This window comes from Gymnoscopelus microlampas (assembly GCF_963454915.1).
Source record: "Gymnoscopelus microlampas genome assembly, chromosome: 6".
Classification (NCBI taxonomy): Eukaryota; Metazoa; Chordata; class Actinopteri; order Myctophiformes; family Myctophidae; genus Gymnoscopelus; species Gymnoscopelus microlampas.
Genome location: NC_139943.1, coordinates 50,352,107 through 50,371,698, shown reverse-complemented (window position 1 = coordinate 50,371,698; position 19,592 = coordinate 50,352,107). Strand labels below are relative to the sequence as shown.

The 19,592-nt window shown below is 40.6% G+C and overlaps 1 protein-coding gene across 2 annotated transcripts; it reads right to left on the bottom strand.

Moving 5' to 3' along the window:
• Window positions 1-1,346: 1,346 nt before the first annotated feature.
• Window positions 1,347-18,874, bottom strand: scamp5a (secretory carrier membrane protein 5a). Of its 2 annotated transcripts, XM_084061116.1 has the most exons (7): window positions 18,734-18,874; window positions 15,111-15,169; window positions 14,578-14,697; window positions 8,273-8,429; window positions 7,380-7,481; window positions 5,853-5,970; window positions 1,347-4,737 (listed from the first exon to the last, which is right to left on the bottom strand). In XM_084061116.1, the coding sequence occupies exons 2-7, from the start codon at window positions 15,115-15,117 to the stop codon at window positions 4,534-4,536; spliced, it is 708 nt and encodes a 235-aa protein (XP_083917242.1). In that variant the 5' UTR covers window positions 15,118-15,169; window positions 18,734-18,874; the 3' UTR covers window positions 1,347-4,533. The 2 variants fall into 2 exon arrangements, with proteins under 2 accessions (XP_083917242.1, XP_083917243.1); XM_084061117.1 differs by lacking the exon at window positions 18,734-18,874 and having other exon boundaries at window positions 15,111-15,183.
• Between the last annotated feature and the right edge of the window lie 718 nt (window positions 18,875-19,592).

Genomic DNA, 19,592 nt, shown 5'->3' with positions numbered 1-19,592 from the left:
TAAAATGGGTTTTAACCATGATTTTGAAGTTACAATGGGTTTGTATAGGAAGGGGGCGTGTCTGATCAAATATCTAAATACTGAATCAAGCAACTTAAAAACTGTTAATTTGGAGTTATTGAAAAGGTCTGAAAAGTCCTTAACTTGTCACTTATGCTGTATGTTGGTTTGTTTACTGTTGAGTGTTGAATCATCTTGGGACCTTCCTGGGGTTCGACCCACAGTTTGAGAACCACTGGTTTAGAGGGCTCCTTAGATCTACAATGTCTTCTGTTTAACTGGACAGTCATGAAAAGGTAGATCTATAATTTCTTCATGAAAAGGTAGATCTATAGTTTCTTCATGAAAAGGTAGATCTATCATTTCTTCATGAAAAGGTAGATCTATCATTTCTTCATGTAAAGGTAGATCTATAGTTTATCCCTCACAGACACATGGTTGACCAGATGATCAAAGTTTGCCACCATCTGACATGCTTTGGTTTTGGTTTAAATTTTCATTTTCCATTTAAAGATGACATTTTTACCTTGTACAGTAATTTGTAAACATGCATCAAGTTTATGAATAAATCATTTTAAGAATATTACATGTTTCACCAGTTTCAGTCTTATTTAAGTTTGGGTTTGGACTATTAAAAATGTCTATTTGTCAGCAGGTATCGCCTGGCATAGGCTTACTGTCCCATTCCACACTACCAAATACCAAACAGTTAATATAATATTCTAGGTTTGGCTCAAATATGAATGTTCAAGGATCTGCTCACCTGACATTATAGACCTTAACGTAGTTGGTCTTCAACATTTTTCAGGCCAAGGACCCCTTAGCTGAGAGAGAGAGAGATGAAGCAGGGACCCCAACTACATTATTTTAGAAATTTGGGATTAAACTTTTTCATAGATGGCTTCCTAGATTATCACACAAGGATTTGGTGGCCCTCCTGTAGTAACTCTGAGGACCCCCTTAGTGGTCCCCGGCCCCCTGTTGAAGACCTATGCCTTGGCTTAGAGATTCCTGCTTAGCATGTAAAATAACTGCTCTGTATTTGAGTAGAAATCTGATTTTCAATCAAACTTTCAACTGTTTTAGTATCAATATGGCCTTCAGTTATCTTACATTGTGCAGATTAATTTAACAGTAGATGTAAAAACATGAAGTATACACAGATTATACTTCATAAAGTGTGTCTTAATGCTGCAGTAAATGTATAGGAATACGGTAGAATAGAAGTTTACTGAAGGCTAACTTGTTTGCTACCAAGTTAATATAATCTTCCCAAAAGCCATATATAATGGCATGTGAAAGAAACGTATTTAGTCAAATCAATGCTCATCAAATAAACACAGAAGCAACAATAACTCTTTAATATTAGGGTCGGACCAAATAATACAAAACGTTATAATACACAAAATGTATTCCTCTTTTACATCATTATACTCACAAAGGCCACAGCCTCCTCAGATATTGTATTTGAATGAGTTTTCCATGGCAATATAATTGACTTCACCATAAGTAATTATCATAAGTAAAAATAAAATGTATTTATATCTACCTTATATACTATAGTACAGGATGATAAATATGAACCGACGTACAGGAAGTAGCCTACGAGAACAGGAACCAGGACGGATGGGCTCAGCTCAACATACTGAGAAATATAACAGTACTGTGTCATACTGTATGTACATAATATGATGTTAATATGACAGTACTGAGTCATATGTACATAATATGATGTTAATATGACAGTACTGAGTCATATGTACATAATATGACAACATTTGGACTGATCCAACATTCACCAGAGACTAACGCTTAACTTTCAGTTTTTTTGTTCACCTTAGGAGCCAGAGGTTAACAGATCTCTGACCTTAACAGATCTCTGACCTTAGGAGCCAGTGAGATCTCTGATCGTCGGGGCACATGAGTTCAAAATGTTGAATCCTCATCTGAGTGGATTTATGGTGTTCAAAGATGTGATTAATCACACTTATATTTGTTGTTGACATAATTCTATGATCACAGATCAGATATAGAAGTGATACCAATCCTGTTTTTTTGGGGGGGGTTGAAATACCCCAAAATGTGATCCACTGATGGGGATTTAAATATTTTTGAACTCATATAGGCCCCGCCCACTGGACGTACATGAAAGCGTTGCTGGACATGAGGTCATGAGGTCAACAACATGAGGTCATGAGGTCAACAACATGAGGTCATGAGGTCAACAACATGAGGTCAACAACAGGAAGGTCAACAGTACGTTTGCTGGTTTGTAACATCTGGACAGTTTGACAGGACATAAAATGATGCTTTTAGTGTTGTTTGTTCCTTTAGGAGAGAAAACCTGCGTCTAAAACCTTTTCTGTGTCTAAAGCCTGTGCAACGTTCATCTAAGCTCCCAGAAGTTCTGGCCAGCAACATGAACCCTTTTGATCCTTATTCTTACAGTATTTATTGCTCATTAACGTTCCCTCAGTGAACATTGTTTCAGTTTGTCAAAATAAAGGTTTTTTATAATGGATTCAACCAACAGCCTTAAAATAATAAAATAAAGGTTTTCATTGATGGATTTAACCAACAGCCATAAAATAATACAATAAAACAGCCATGGGAAGACACAGAGGAACACATTATACTTCAGACTCGCCCACACATAAAAAAGAATTGGTCTGTACAAAAAACAATTGAAAAGTCAAACTGAATAAATATCACATCATCACAATCAGACGAGACAACAAGCATCCAGATACATAATTATCTTAACACTGTATTACTGTAATAACCCCCTAAAAGTTGAACAAGTTGTCACTTGTCGTGTGACTCAAGTGACATGAGACTTTCTTTTTTTCTTGAAAACATTACATCGTCTCTAAACAGATTTAGAGGGTTTTCAGCTCATTAAAGAAATAATTTAATAGATACTCTGTTTCTTTTCTTTCTCATAAGTACTGTTATCACATCTAGTCATGAAATTACACCAACAGCCACACAAAGTATTCCCTCTCCTGGTACAAGTAGTGGTGTAGGAATAGTAGGAGAAACAACCATTATGGTACGATACTAAAGACCACCTACAGTACAATGACACATGTTTCATTATGTATAAAATATATACATATATGATATATATGTATAATAATATACTCCTGACACTCCACAGATATTTGGGTATTCTGTGAGTCGGTCAGTGATTCTCAAACTTTTACATTTCTTATAAAGTTCTGTGTTTCCAGAACGTATGGTTAGTTCAAACCTCCTGAGCAGAACCAATCAGGTTCTGAGAAACGTAACTTTAAGGGATAGTTCACCCCCAAAATGACTTCAATGGATTAGTCGCCCCATGGAGACTTGAATTCATGGATATTTTTTAGTTTTTGTCTCATTCCTAAGACAATAATGTGATGACCGGCGGCGGCATCAAATTATTGTCTTAAGAATGAGACAAAAACAAAAAAATATCCATGAATTCAAGTCTCCATGGGGTGACTAATCCATAGAAAAAAAGTCATCTTGGGGGTGAGCTATCCCTTTAACCCAAGCCACAATATGGAAACACATCCAGAACCCCCAATTACAGACCTGTAAGGGTCCATTTGGTCCCTATATCAAACATTTAGCTGGGGACCCTCTGGAACCCCCTTAAGGACCCCATGGGGGTCCCTGCAACCCACTTTGAGAACCACTGACTGTACTGTACAACTTTAGATTTGATGTTTTTACCCAATAAACACCTTATGTATTTTTATATATATTTGGACTATATGGACTTACTGTAACAACAAATGACCATATCTGGTCCATAACTGCAAACAAAACATCCCTACAGGTCGACAATGATGGACATTTGGAGTGTTAAAACATAAAGGTACAATTTAAACACTGAGGATCTTAGGAGGGAAACAGACATAACTATATCGGTTATTAATGTCAGGATTGAAACTTTGTGATAAAGTTTTAACCGGCCACTGCTTTGAAGTCGTTTAAATATCCGTCTCACATTTTTTTACTTGGATGTTTTGTTTTCTCACGTTAGCTACACAAAACATTTCATTTCTTTTCATAAAGTTCAGGCCAGGTTCTTGACCACATGTTAAAGGGACAATGCATCTATTTATCACCTTATGGGCTTAACGGGGGATTCCCTTAAACGTTACTTGTCGTGTTACTAAACATTTATCAAATTGTGAACCGTGGCAGTCAAAGACAATGTTCATAAGCGACCGTGTAAATCATCCCTGTTTACTTTTCCAGAGCGTTACCCTTTAACCTTGAGAACCTATCGTAGTAAAGTCATTATTAAACCAAAAACGTGATATAAGTCAGTATAATGTGGCCTATAGAAGCTAATTCAAGATGAAGGAGCTACATTCTATATGTCTCTATATACTGTACACTGACATGGACCAGGTATAGGTCTGTAAGTATTAACAACCAGCTCCTATAAAAGTAAGTAATCCTCCCGCTTTAACGACTGGGTGGTTGGTATGATGATGTATCGTGTTCTTGGTCGTCCCTCTCTCTCTTGGTCCTACATTACATGGGTTCGTCGTAGTTGTAGGTGGGAGCAGCAGAGTACTGCTGTTGGTTCTGGTTCTGCTGGTTCACGGCTCCCTGCGCCGCTCCCATGGCCGCCTGTTGGGCCGCCTGCTGAACGTGAGGGTTCTTCCAGGCTCCGGTGGTCCACTCCTCCTGAGCCTTGGACATGCTGCCTCCACCGCCGCGGTAGAAGTTATGAACCTGTAGTTTACAATGTAGGCGTTTAGCAGACGCTCTTAATCCAGAGCCATTTACAGTATAAGTCCGGAATTCGAAATTTAATTGAGTAAAAGTACAGAAGTACTGGTATCAAATGGTACTTCAAAGTAGAAAGTACTCATTATGCAGAATGTCCCATTTCACAAGTTTTCAAATGTATAAAAATCTTTTGAAAATAGCAGATCGGCTATTTTCAAATGGCCGAAATGTATATGGGGCTGAAGTGGTTTAATGTGTGTTTAGTATATAATGTTATGTATATAATGTTCTGTCATGATGAGATTCGTTTTTGCTTTCATTCCTGATCACACCATTCATGTTCATTTGATTCACTGCTATTGCAGTATTCACCCACAGGGGGCAGACAACCCTGGGCCTGGGAGAGGAGGGTAATCACTGGATCACTGGATCATACTTGAGAGAGAGGATTTGTCTTTTACAATAAATCTTGTAATAAAATGTGGTCAATTAATTTAATCCCCTCGGATCTATATCCTGCACATAATCCTTCCTCCTATTGACGCAGCCTATCTTAGTTGTACATACACATCAGTATATATGTATATATCAGTAGCCTATATGTCACACGCCAGATTTCAATGATTGCACAACCAAACAGTTCTATCTCGATGGACAAAGGCAAACATGGAAAAGACAGCTATAATGTTAAGGCATTCCAGCCCTCATGTACACATTGTTTATGCTTTGACAATGTTGTTTGACGCCCAGTGTTGAGCGTCACTTTGCTTTCGTCTTTCTTATTTTTGTTTGTAGTTCTTTATTTACCCAGGGTAGTAGCTGAGCACAAGTGCTCATTTCCAGCAACGCCCTGAACACATAGACACACATTAAAACCTGGGTGGAGCTGACCAGTAGAACCACAGTCTGATACTGTTGTACTGGGAGAGACCTAAGGGTAGTTAAAGGACATTAAGAACCTTAGTGAGGGCGATGAAGGACAGTATATGTCATTAAAGGACAGAGTAAGAACCTTAGTGAGGGCGATGAAGGACAGTATATGTCATTAAAGGACAGAGTAAGAACCTTAGTGAGGGCGATGAAGGACAGTATATGTCATTAAAGGACAGAGTAAGAACCTTAGTGAGGGCGATGAAGGACAGCGTAGCCACAGCGGTGAACATCACGGTGGGGATCAGCATCACCACAGCAGAGCCTACGTTGGTGCTGAAGAAGGTGATGGTGGCCAGCCAGCCACTGATGAAGAAACAGTGATGGTGGAACGTTATTGTCATAGCAACAACAACAATAATAACAACAACAACAACAACAACAACAACAACAACAACAACAACAACAACAACAATAACAACAACAACAACAACAACAACAGTTTATTCAGTCATGGTCTTGTTTGCCCAAATTCCCATTTTCATTGAATGATTTAACCTCAGTAGACATTTCTCCAGACTTAAAGCTGTAGATACATTACTCCAGACTTAAAGCTGTAGAGACTTTACTCCAGACTTAAAGCTGTAGAGACTTTACTCCAGACTTAAAGCTGTAAAGACATTACTCCAGACTTAAAGCTGTAGAGACATTACTCCAGACTTAAAGCTGTAGAGACATTACTCCAGACTTAAAGCTGTAGAGACATTACTCCAGACTTAAAGCTGTAGAGACATTACTCCAGACTTAAAGCTGTAGAGACATTTATGATGTTGGCTTATTATTTGTTATTATGTAGTGTAATTAGTGGACACTAGGTGGCGGGCTTTAGATGGACAGCACACGGTGTTTATATATAGCAGCACAGGTGCAGTAATTAGCAGGACTCAGGTGGTAGAGAGCCAGACAGTTCTTATTAGACAGAGAATCACAGCTATAGCAACCACACTGGCATTATGACTGGTACGTTCATTTACATGTAAATACTATAATCTGTATGTTTCTATGTCTACTCTGCGTAGCGTCACTTCCTTATCCTACCTGTGAAGGGACGTGCAAAGAAAACAGGATATTGGAACGTGGACACATTACTAAGTTTTAAGGAGGCTTTGTCCTGCAGTATGCGATTTTTCTGAAGGCAAATTGTTTGTGAGTTTTAAACAGAAAGTGAATTCATTTACCCTTTAAATACCGATTTCAACAAAAGAATAAAGTGGTCATGTCTCATAGATATATATAAACACTAAATGACTCACCCGCGCTGCTGGCCAATGGAGTACGACGCTGCCACATGGCGGCCATCTTGCGACGGTCATTCATAACATTATGTCTATGGTGCATGCACTTTGAAATAACCATAGCGTGCTCAATTTTCATCCGATTTTCAGTAGTATCATAACTACATCTTTGGTGTTTACAAAACACCAAACCGTTTGAAAATCGGATGAAAATTGAGCACGCTATGGTTATTTCAAAGTACATGCACCATAGACATAATGTTATGAATGACCGTCCCAAGATGGCCGCGGTTGAGCTGCGCTTGCGACGCCCCCTTGAGCCATATAGCCTTTATATATATCTATGGTCATGTCTTACCACACTCCCCTGCCAGAACTAAGAAGAAGCAGCAGAAGAAGAAGAAGAAGAAGAAGAAGAAGAAGAAGAAGAAGAAGAAGAAGAAGAAGAAGAAGAAGAAGAAGAAGAAGTCGTCGTCTTACCACACTCCCCAGCCAGGTATGCCCACACACTGGATAATACTGATCACAACCTGGGCCATGAAGACGAAGAAGAACGCCATGTAGTTAAAGGAACTGTCCGTCCTAGAAAGACATAATATTAACACCATGTAGTTAATAGTAGAAGAGACAAACACAGACTAGTATCACATCATACAATGATAAACTGAGCTTAAGCTTAATTTATACTCCATGCACTAATTGAAATGTTGTATTTAGATGATGCATGTTATTTAGACTGATACTAGGTTCATTGTTTACCTGGTAACCTATAGTTTCTATAGTTTCAATGTACACATTATTATTTTGATAGTATATTGTTTAGACTGATGCTAGGTTCTTGGTTTACCTGTGATCCTATAGTTTACTGAGACACTACACTGTCTCTCTGTATTCTATGATCCTATAGTTTACTGAGACACTACACTGTCTCTCTGTATTCTGTGATCCTATAGTTTACTGAGACACTACACTGTCTCTCTGTATTCTGTGATCCTATAGTTTACTGAGACACTACACTGTCTCTCTGTATTCTATGATCCTATAGTTTACTGAGACACTACACTGTCTCTCTACATTCTATGATCCTAAAGTGTACTGAAACACTACACTGTCTCTCTGTGTTCTATGATCCTATAGTTTACTGAGACACTACACTGTCTCTCTGTGTTCTATGATCCTATAGTTTACGGAGACACTACACTGTGTCTCTGTATTCTATGATCCTATAGTTTACTGAGACACTACACTGTCTGTCTAAATCTAAAATGCCTAAATTGTCCATAGTTAGTCACTTAAAGGCCTTGTAGATGGGTCTGAACCAGCAGTAAGTAGAGTTAGTAGAAGTAAATGTACTAGTTATAATAGTTACTCACTTAAAGGCCTTGTAGATGGGTCTGAACCAACAGACGTAGGAACAAGGCGTGAACAGGATCAGCCACAGGATGGCCATACCAAAGTTGGTGGCTCCACCCCCACCACACATCCACGCCAGGCAGCCAATGAGATTCACCGCCAACGTGGCACTATTCACTGTGGAACAAAAACACATTTTTGGCACTGCTAAACCCGCACCCGCTGACCACTAGAAGTGAATTTCGTCCCATTACCCGTGAATTACGGATAAGGCAGCTGGCACTGTCTCTAAATGCTATTTCGCGCCCTGTATACCAGCTATTCATTATGCCGACTCCACTATTTGCGCCTGGAGGTGTGGCCGTGGGCGTGTTGTTGCATTATCCCCAAAATTGCTATTTTGCCCGCAATGCCAACTTGGTTTGGTAGAGCGTGTCTGCAATGGATGTCTGGAGACGGCCAGGGCGCACAGCGCGGCACAACATCCAAAGGCTCCTTCTCTCTCCTCATTCGCAACAAATCTCTGTGATTATTATTTTCCTATAATAAGCAGAAGGGAGAGCGTCAATTCATTGTGTCAATTGTGTTTATATAAGATTATAGTCTATTTTAAAGAAGACAATTTGTGCGTCATGCAATGCAATGCTCTCCAAATTACACACTTCTGATTACAAAAATATAAAATTCTCTCTAATCAGTAAAATGTAGGTGATATATGTCTATCAAATGTGGTTTTATTGAAAGGCAATCAAAGGCCAGAGCTTAGAAACCAGGTGTTTGATGTAAAGCAAAGCAAAGCAAAGTTTGTTGTTTACCCAGGGTGTCGGACTAAGCACGAAGCTTGTTTCCAGCCGGACCCTGCATGGAAGCCTTGCTCAAGGGCTATTCAGCGGTGATTCATGATTGATGTGATGAATTGGGGAATCGAACTAGGGACCTTCCGGTATCAAGGCCGCCCCTCTAACCACTAGGCCACCGCTGCCACTAACATGTCCATGTTAAATCCCCACAGTGTGCTGTTGCGGTTGCCAGAATTTGCGAGGGTCTAAGAATACAAGCCCAAAAGAAGTGACTATAATAGGCCACATGAGCACTTCAAACCTATATATGTCAGCCATTAACTCTTTCATTGCCACGGACGGGAATTCCCGTCCGATTCATTTTTTTATTGTTTTATGAAAGTCTCTGTCACTCCTTTCATCAGGTTCACTTTCCACTCACATAACGTCATCCGAAGATTTCCGCTTCTGTCCACCTACTGTTTATTTGTTTCCTGCAAACGGCTCTATCTCGAGTTAACTGGCTTTGCCCTGGTTTTGGCTAGACACCGTAGTTTTCACATGGTCTAACAAACTGTCCGGTTATATTTTCTTTTCTCTGGACCCTTTGTGTTTACCAACGGTCTGACACGCGATCATAATATATATAAATGTTCTGTGGCCAGCTGGGGAGGTGGGAAATACGTGCATTTTGCCAGTATATGGTGCCTTCAGCTTCCCTGCGCCCGAAAGTCTCCGCCAGGGGTAACCGCCTTCCATTCCGACATCTCACTACTCCGACTAGTGGCTTCCGCGTGGGGTTAGGGTTAGGGTTAGGTATAGGGTTCGTTAACGTCGGAAAGGCGACATGTCGGAAAGGCGACATGTAACCCCGCCAGGTCAGGTAGGTTATTGTGGCCTCCTGGTGCCATTTCTTCTTAGGCCTTTCACGGCAATCGGACAATGCATTCATGATTTGAGGCATTTTGTTCCAAAAATGTGTTTTGCTAAATTAGACCTGCTGGTGGCGCTATAACAGACCAATGTGAAAAGGGTGGCATTTCTTACTTGGCCTAGTGGGTATGTGCGTGCAAAGTTTTGCGGAAATCAGACGCTGTGTTCATGATTTGCGGACTCGGCTGGGCGGACAGGGTGCAAAACATAGTCTCGGCCATTCCTTTCGGCCTGGCGGAGACAATTATCTGTTATCTATCTATTCACGGTCCAACAGAAACACATCATCAAAGACAAACATGAAGATTCAAACCAGAAGAATTGAATTGAAGGCAGAAACAGAACTGAGCCCTATATAAGTTCACAACGCTTGAGCTTGTAGATCAGTTATTTTCACTTTGTCCCGTAATAGGGACGCTAGAGTTCATGTGGTTAAATGTCAATTCACTATTGATCTGTTTTACTAATCTAGGCCAAAATAACAACTTCTACTCTAAAACTACTATCGTTCATTTAAATCAGAAAGTGTCTTTCTACGACTATCTAATAATTTACTACTACTACTGTATTTAATATTACTGTATTAGTGTCTATTCTATGACTATCTAATCATGTACTGTATTACTACTACTGTATTTAATATTACTGTATTAGTGTCTATTCTAGGACTATCTAATCATTTATCACTACTACTGCTACAAATCTAATCTAATATAATCTAATAATGTATTACTACTGCTACTAATCTAATCTAATCAAATCTAATAATGCATTACTACTGCTACTAATCTAATCTAATCTAATAATGTATTACTACTACTACTACTGCAGGACTTACATTTAAGTTCAAGTGGTAGAACCTATAGGTGAAAATGTAACACATTTTGTAGTTATAGTTTAACTAAAATATATTTGTCTATTGAATACAAACAACAGAGATGAATAGGATGAGAATTCAAACAGCAGGTTCATCAGATATAGCATGACAAATCATATATATATATATCATATTACTAAACAACGGTTTCTGAGAGCTGGGATCTCTTAGCTGATAACAATAGTATGTGTTCAAAACAAATTGGAAATAAACTATTTGTCCCCAACAAAGTCTTTAAAATGTCCCAGTGAATATACAACACAATCTATTATAGCGCTAACAGCAAGAAAGGAAAATATTCAGCAGGGATTGTGTCATGATTTCAGAACCTGAAAACCTTGCTCTACCAGAATGTAATGTTTACCATGGAGCCCATAATATTTTGGGTAAAACAAAGTGACACAGAATATTCAGTGTGATCTAATATGAGAGTGACGACACTAGCATAGACTCCCATTGTAAGAATGGAATGCGGAAATGCTCTGTCTGTCTCAATGAGACAGTTCTAATGTTTGGAACTACAGCCCATAGAGTTATAATATAAATGAACTACAGCCCATAGAGTTATAATGTAAATGAACTACAGCCCATAGAGTTATAATATAAATGAACTACAGCCCATAGAGTTATAATATAAATGAACAAACAGCCCATCTAACTATATAAATGGCGAGCAACTTCCGCACCCTCGGTGGTGACACCCCACAGCTCTGTTATCGAATAAACAACGCACCGCCAGACCACATGTCGCCTACTGACTCGCCACGCCGGCCGCGCGGAATTTACGCCTCGCGTAGGGGACATCTCACTGCTCACTACACCGTTTCCACCGCGCAACATAATTAATTCTACTCACCAAATGTCGGACAAAACGGAAGGGGAGCCAGCTTCGTACCGTTTACCGTGCGCACCACCTCATCACCACAACAGCAGCCAGCCGCTGCGGGAGTTTTTTCCTTTTTTTCCAAACTTTTTTTTTGGTCACCATTTTCTCCAGGCACCATTTCTGGTGTAACGTCGGGTGTTTCTTTTCACCAGCCAATCACCTTTCACGTTGCCACGTCCGTTGCCACGTCGCGCTGACGTACGCTAAACAAGCGCTGCCGTGCGCACAATGCAAACGAACCCAAAGGCGCGCAAAAATAAGCCGACCATTGCTTAGACACAAAGTCAGACCTGGCAACGCAGCCTACGCCAATCATGTGTGAGAGATCTACAAGCTATGGGCCAGAGACGCCACCGTATCTTAGCAACAACTACAGCGCTCACTCTCATTGGTCGTGTCACGCTAACAGCAGTCTCCAGACAATGGCATCGCAGACAGCTTGCTGTTACTGCTGTAGCCATCACAGGCAGTTGCAGCACGACGGACAGGGCGCTGTGATAGCTGCCATGTCGCTAACGCTAACCTGGTTGTCATGCCTGCAGCGGCTGTGCAATCACTTTGTCAACAATGCACGTTCGTGTGGTGAATGTCTATATTGCTGCTCAGTTCGTCCATTGTACATGGTGTATGTTTGTGTGTGTCTTCTGGAGAACTATGTAGCGCCACAGCAACTACAGTAACTAACGTAATGGCAGGACCGCCCCGTGCAACGCATGTTAGCCTGCATTATGGGCATGATGTAGTAATTTCAGATAATTTCGCTCCGATTAGAGCAGTGTTTATCAACCCTTTCACGCCGCCCCCCCCCCCCCCCCCCCCCCCCCCCCCCCCCCCAAACACACGTACTTGATCTGGGACCCCCCCATTCTGTTTGACTCCGTTCCACAAGTAAATATTGTGCAAATAGCCGATCTACAAGCTCGAAACGCCTCACGTTGACAGGCTTTGTAAGCTTGGAGATCGGCTATTTTCTACATAATTGCCTCTTTCTTACATTCTTTGCCAATGTGGCCCATGTTTTCATAGCATAGTTTATTGACTACTTCTGTTGCAGAAATGGCCATTTCCTTTACTTTCGGTTTTTTATTGTCTCCGCCAGGCCGAAAGGCATGGCGCAAGACTATGTTTCACCCCCTGTCCGTCCGTCTGTGATAGCTAATCTCTCACATCGTTGACTTGATCGCAGCAAAAGAACAGCCCGATGTGGAGAGTCAGTGAGAGCTGGATAAACGACGTAAAATGTGTCAAAAGGAGTCTGTACGGCTGTCGATAAATGAACACATGACGTCGGTGGGAGAGGAGATATTGTGTCTTTTGGACAAACAGCAGCGTGGTGCTGATGTTTGTTGTGTGAAGCAGCTTAATGTCAGAGTGTTTGTGTTGGAGCGCCTCAGTGCGGCTGCAGAGTTCATGTGCAACCTCTTCCAGAGAGACACAGAGACACTAGAAACTCTGCTGGGGGAAAAAAAACACTGCTGGGCATTGACTTTCCTATGGACATTCATCTACACACTGCAGGTATATCTGCTACACACACAACATCAAACTACACACTGCAGGTATGATGCAGCGTTTGCATTACAGCCAGCATGCCAGCGTAGTTCCCATATGGTTTCAAGGTGGGCTAAACCATATGGACCCCATGTCAGCAATGTCAGCGGCATCCACTTCAGTCCCAACTGCGATGCCCATGCAGGCTATAAGTTGCTTCTACCTGGCCCTTAGGTGGGCCCCAACTAGCCATGTTTATGTTGGACCAAGGCGGGTCCTAACTGGGTTTGCCCATGCAGGCTTTAACTGGGTTCTACCTGGGCCCTAGGTGTACCCTAACCAACCACAGTGCAGTGCCCATCGCTCCAATTGTTGTGACGTCACGGCTCTCAATACTGCACATTGGTGGAGGAGGAGGGGCCGCAGGGCGACCGCACACATCGCTGAACCAATGGTAGCCCACGGATGTTTCCTCTGTGGATTTACAATCTGCCCCTCTATGCCACATATCATCCGCACTACAGGGTCTTCACTGACCGAGCCACGGCCCCACTGACCCTCATGACGCTACGCCACTTAAACGTGCGGCAGCATGCGCTGGGTTGCCAGGTTTGCACAGCCTGCGCCAGAAACAAGCAACCACCTTCATGAAAAAAAAAAAAACACCTAAATGGTCCGCAATGTTCCAGGGGTGTCCCCGCGCGTCCCAACACTCCACAGGGGGTCAGTGGACCATCAGGGGGTCCGCGGACCCCCTGTGGACCCCCTGAAACATAACAAATATTATTTCTTCAAATTTTTCCCTTTTTCAAAAAAACTTTTCCACAGTTTCACTCCGGCGATTTGGGTCCCCCAACATACACACGACCACGCTGGGCCCCGTGCGCGGCTGGGGTTGAGGGGGGCGTAGCCCCCCGAAACTCTAGTAGAGTTATAATGTAAATGAACTACAGCCCATAGAGTTATAATGTAAATGAACTACAGCCCATAGAGTTATAATATAAATGAACTACAGCCCATAGAGTTATAATATAAATGAACTACAGCCCATAGAGTTATAATGTAAATGAACTACAGCCCATAGAGTTATAATATAAATGAACTACAGCCCATAGCAGCCCGCTTTGTGGTGAGATCAAAGCGTGACGGAACTCTCTCTCTGAATGGCTCTGGTTATATTGTCCACATAGCAGTGGAAGGGTTAACATCACAATTTAAAGAGGTTTGCTTTACACACCGTCCCTGAAACGTTTGTCAAAAGGACAGACAATATATGGTAGTAGATCTATAACTCACACATATCCATAGGGAGTAGATCTATAACTCACATATCCATATGGTAGTAGATCTATAACTCACATATCCATAGGTAGTAGATCTTCTTGCATAGACCACGGTGCTGGTCGGGGATCTCATTAAAGTCTTGGTAGAAACATGGTCTCAGAGGGATGAACCTCGGCAGGGGAGGGAAGTTATTTTCTGTCCAAAAAAACAACCACAGTTACACTTCTTAAAATATGTAATAACTATATAATAAGATATAACTATGTAATAAAATATAACTATGTAATGGAATATAACTGTAATAACATATAACTATGTAATAACATATAACTGTAAAATAATATATCTATGTAATAAATATAACCGTGTAATAACATATAACTGTAAAATAATATATCTATGTAATAACATATTTATGTAGCAACAACAACCCAAGCTCATAGAGCACAAGCAACCTGGAATCAATAAAATGAGAGTTTAATCAAAAATGATACATGCCTCATAAGTTTATTAATTATTTACAGTAAGTAAGGTAATAATAAGGTTGTAATAAGGTTATAATAAGGTTATGAAGGTTATAATAAGGTTATAATAAGGTAATTTATTACCTGCCATGGCAGTCAGTCAGTCAGTCTCTTCAAAACAGACACAGCTTTATTATCCACACCTAAACAGAACAAAATGTAAAAACAAACACAACATCAATCACCTATGGCTTAATGCAGGGGTCTTCAACAGGGGGTCCGGGACCCCTAGGGGGTCCTCGGAGTTACTACAGGAGGTCCTCCAAAAATAGCATTGCTATTCTGAGGGGAACATTAGCCGAAAATAGCAGATCTACAAGCTTGTAGATTGGCTATTTTTGGAAGGAAGTTTAGTGTAGAGGTAAAAATCACACCCAGTGTGAAGTGGGCGGTGTGATCACAGTGGTCATCACAGTGATGGAAGTGATTCACTTAAAAAAAAAACATAAAAGTGTTTTTTTTAAGTGCATAGTCCTATGTATAGGGCTATGCACATGTGTCATGTGTTTCTAGCCAATCACAGTCCTGAATAGAGTCATGGTGGCCAATCATGGTGCAGGGTTAGGGGGGTACAATGGTGGCCAATCACAGCGCAGGGTTGGGGGGGTGCAATTGGGTCGATGTCCAAACCTCACATATAGGGGCGGTTGCACCGCCCAAAAAAGAGCAGACCAAGTACACGTGTTCTAAGCATTGAGGGTTTAAGTGGTGACTCGGCGTCCGAAAGCGTTGGAAAGCGTCTGCTGCCGACAAATTGTTGTCGGATAACGCGTTCCGTCAAGTCGGACCTCTATCGACCCGACTCAGAGAAACCGAGCATGTTCAGTCTTTGGGCCGACTGGTAGAATGGGGGGGGGGGGGGAGAGAGGGGGGTGAAGCTCTGTAGAGCACCCTGATTGGCTGTTGAGCTTGTTTCATCAGACAGGCTCCTAGTGGACCTCTCGTCTGTTACTACTGGTGCAGAAGCAAGCCGAAATAATTTGCCCGTCGCACATTTGAACTAGATACCATATTCTCAACCCTTACCAATCGATCAACTCCAAAGCAAAGCAGTAGGCTACGATATACGCAAAAATGCTTGAGTTAAACAAGCAACGAGGTCTGAAAACAAGCCCAAAAGAAGCGACCAGTTTCACCACTTGAGCCCCATTAAATCAGATATTTTCAAAAAGAATATTGAAAGCAAGCCCAAATAAGCAACTACACTTCAGAAACAAGCCCAAACAAAAGCAACCTGCAACTATGAATATTTAAGCGACTTGCAGGAAAACAAGCCCAAATTCGCTTATAATAAGCAGCACTGGCAACACTGGCTAGATCTCGCAGGCCAGCCTGCCAGCTCTAAGGCAGTAGCACAACATCGGCTTCTGCTGAACGCCAACTTTTGCCAACACTACCACAGACTACCAGTCTGTTGTAGTCTGTTGTAGTCTGTTACAGTCTGTTGTAGTCTGTTGTAGTCTGTTACAGTCTGTTGTAGTCTGTTGTAGTCTGTTGTAGTCTGTTGTAGTCTGTTGTAGTCTGTTGTAGTCTGTTACAGTCTGTTGTAGTCTGTTGTAGTCTGTTACAGTCTGTTGTAGTCTGTTGTAGTCTGTTGTAGTCTGTTGTAGTCTGTTACAGTCTGTTGTAGTCTGTTACAGTCCACAGTCAGACTACAACAGACTACCAGTCTGTTGTAGTCTGTTTAGTGGAGAGTCGCCTAACTGTCTGAAAATACACATATGAATCCAACACAATGTTACACAATGACAGTGTCTGTCAAACTATCTATAAATCTATCTATGAAATCTATGAAGAGGTTTAATCTGCAACACATTGTTATACAATATGTAGTGGGGGTCCCTGCTTCATCTCTCTCTCATCTCTACAATATGTAGTGGGGGTCCCTGCTTCATCTCTCTCTCATCTCTACAATATGTAGTGGGGGTCCCTGCTTCATCTCTCTCTCATCTCTACAATATGTAGTGGGGGTCCCTGCTTCATCTCTCATCTCTACAATATGTAGTGGGGGTCCCTGCTTCATCTCTCTCTCATCTCTACAATATGTAGTGGGGGTCCCTGCTTCATCTCTCATCTCTACAATATGTAGTGGGGGTCCCTGCTTCATCTCTCTCTCATCTCTACAATATGTAGTGGAGATCCCTGCTTCATCTCTCATCTCTACAATATGTAGTGGGGGTCCCTGCTTCATCTCTCATCTCTACAATATGTAGTGGAGATCCCTGCTTCATCTCTCATCTCTACAATATGTAGTGGGGGTCCCTGCTTCATCTCTCATCTATAAAATATGTACTGGGGGTCCCTGCTTCATCTCTCTCTCATCTCTACAATATGTAGTGGGGGTCCCTGCTTCATCTCTCTCTCATATATACAATATGTAGTGGGGGTCCCTGCTTCATCTCTCTCTCATCTATACAATATGTAGTGGGGGTCCCTGTTTCATCTCTCTCACACCTAAGGGGTCCTTGGATTGAAAAACCTTGGAGATTGATGATCTCAGTAGCTACATGAGACCAGCTTTAATCCACCTCTAGGCCTCATATCAATACATCTCTCTCTCTCTCTCTCTCTCTCTCTCTCTCTCTCTAAATATATATATATATATATATATATATATATATATATATATATATATATATATATATATATATATATATATATATATATATATATATATATATATATATATATATATACACACACATATAGATAGATAGATATAGATATAGATATTATATATATATACACACACACACACACACACACACACACACACACACACACACACACACACACACACACACACACACACACACACACAGATCACACACTGATGCCTAATCCTTCTCTGGAACCTGGTGTTGTTTGATATAATAGAAACATTCTATTAATATGAACAATAATATTATGATCAGTGTTAAAGCATCGCCCCCCCCCCCCCCCCCCATAGCCTCCTATAATAATATAATATGATATAATATAATATAATATAATATAATCATAATAATAATAACAGTGTAAAAGCATGAAGGTGTAGAACAATGGCCTTCACCCCCCCCCCCCCCCCATAGCCTCCTATAATATAATAATAATAATATGATCAGTGTTAAAGCATCACTCCTATAGGCTATAATAATAATAATAGTAGAAGGCCTTCAGACCCCCCCCCCCATAGCCTCATGTAGGCTATAATGCTGTTTTCACCGAGTATTTCGTGTTGATGTATTTATATGAACATTAATGTGTTCTTTATAATGAAAACCATGTATTTTATTCATCTCTCATCTCTATATGATCTATATAAAGAATGAATGAATGAATGAAAGAAAGGAAGAGGAGGTGAAGCTGCTATGAAGGACATCTGATCTCCACATCCATCCATACATTAATATAAACATATTGTAGATCTTAGTGTTTTTATATCATATATATTTATAGACTGTTGTGTTTTTCTGTTCTCAGGAGGCGGTGATGCAGCAATAATGATGATTAAATATGATTAATAATAATAATATGAACATAATGGAGGCGTCCTTCAAACAGGAGAAGCATCTTAATGTTATATTTTTTCTAATATGTAATAATTCATCAACGCTGACTGAACCTATAGAATAACAGGCACGAATATAACAATTATTACTATTAATCATTATTAATCATCTGTTTAATCTATGAATCCAGCTGTGTGTGAAAAATAATATTCTTACCCTTTAATGTCCGAGATTCAATCAATCAGTGCTTCTGCTTCTCTTGATTGCATTCCATTAATAATCGTTAGTAAATATAAAATAAAACATAAATCTGATAAATCTCTCTTTCTTCACCGAGCGGTTGGGAGTAAAAGTCACGTGATGCGCAAAGTCTGCCAGTCAAGGTGTTACACCGTAATGGTGACCTATCGAATTATGTGACGCCAGGGCTTCTAAACCCAGGATGGACCTCCTGCTTTCTCTTTAAATCAGCTGTTATTATAATATATGATTTAAATCAGGCTGTTACTATAATGTATGATTTAAATCAGGATATTATAAAATATGAAAATAGTGAAAAGGATCATATTTTCATTCCAGCTTTAAATGGTAACATGTGTTAATATTACAAAATAGTGACTCCCTGGCGTCACAAGAATTATTATGTCATAGGTTTCGGTGTAACATCCATATAGCTCGTTGCGTCTGTCACATAGCCCCGCCCCTTCCGGCCTCACGGCTGCTCTCCATGGTGCTGAGATGACCATATATGGTGCTGCTGACCATAATATAACCATATATTATATTATAACAATAGTATACCTATATAACCATATAACCATATATTATAACCATATAACTATAAAAATCTAAAACTGCCAAAAATGTAAAACCAAGTGCTCAATCTTGATGGTTTTGGTCCAGCTCTTCTGACTCCGTTCATCTGTCTGTATTCAAGGGTCTTTGTCGCCCTCATGTGGACAAACCGAGTAAATATAAGTGGAAGTCAATAAATCACTTAAAAACCAGATGAACGCAGCATGACACTAATTCTACATTAATAAATCTACAAGCTCACAATGAGACGCATTGTGAG

Excerpts from the sequence above, each read along its gene's own strand:
- scamp5a (XM_084061116.1), bottom strand. Across the intron at positions 7,482-8,272 it reads CCCATCTACAAGGCCTTTAA|GACGGACAGTTCCTTTAACT; the intron begins GTGAGTAACTAT and ends ATGTCTTTCTAG. Across the intron at positions 4,738-5,852 it reads CCTTCATCGCCCTCACTAAG|GTTCATAACTTCTACCGCGG; the intron begins GTTCTTACTCTG and ends TGTAAACTACAG.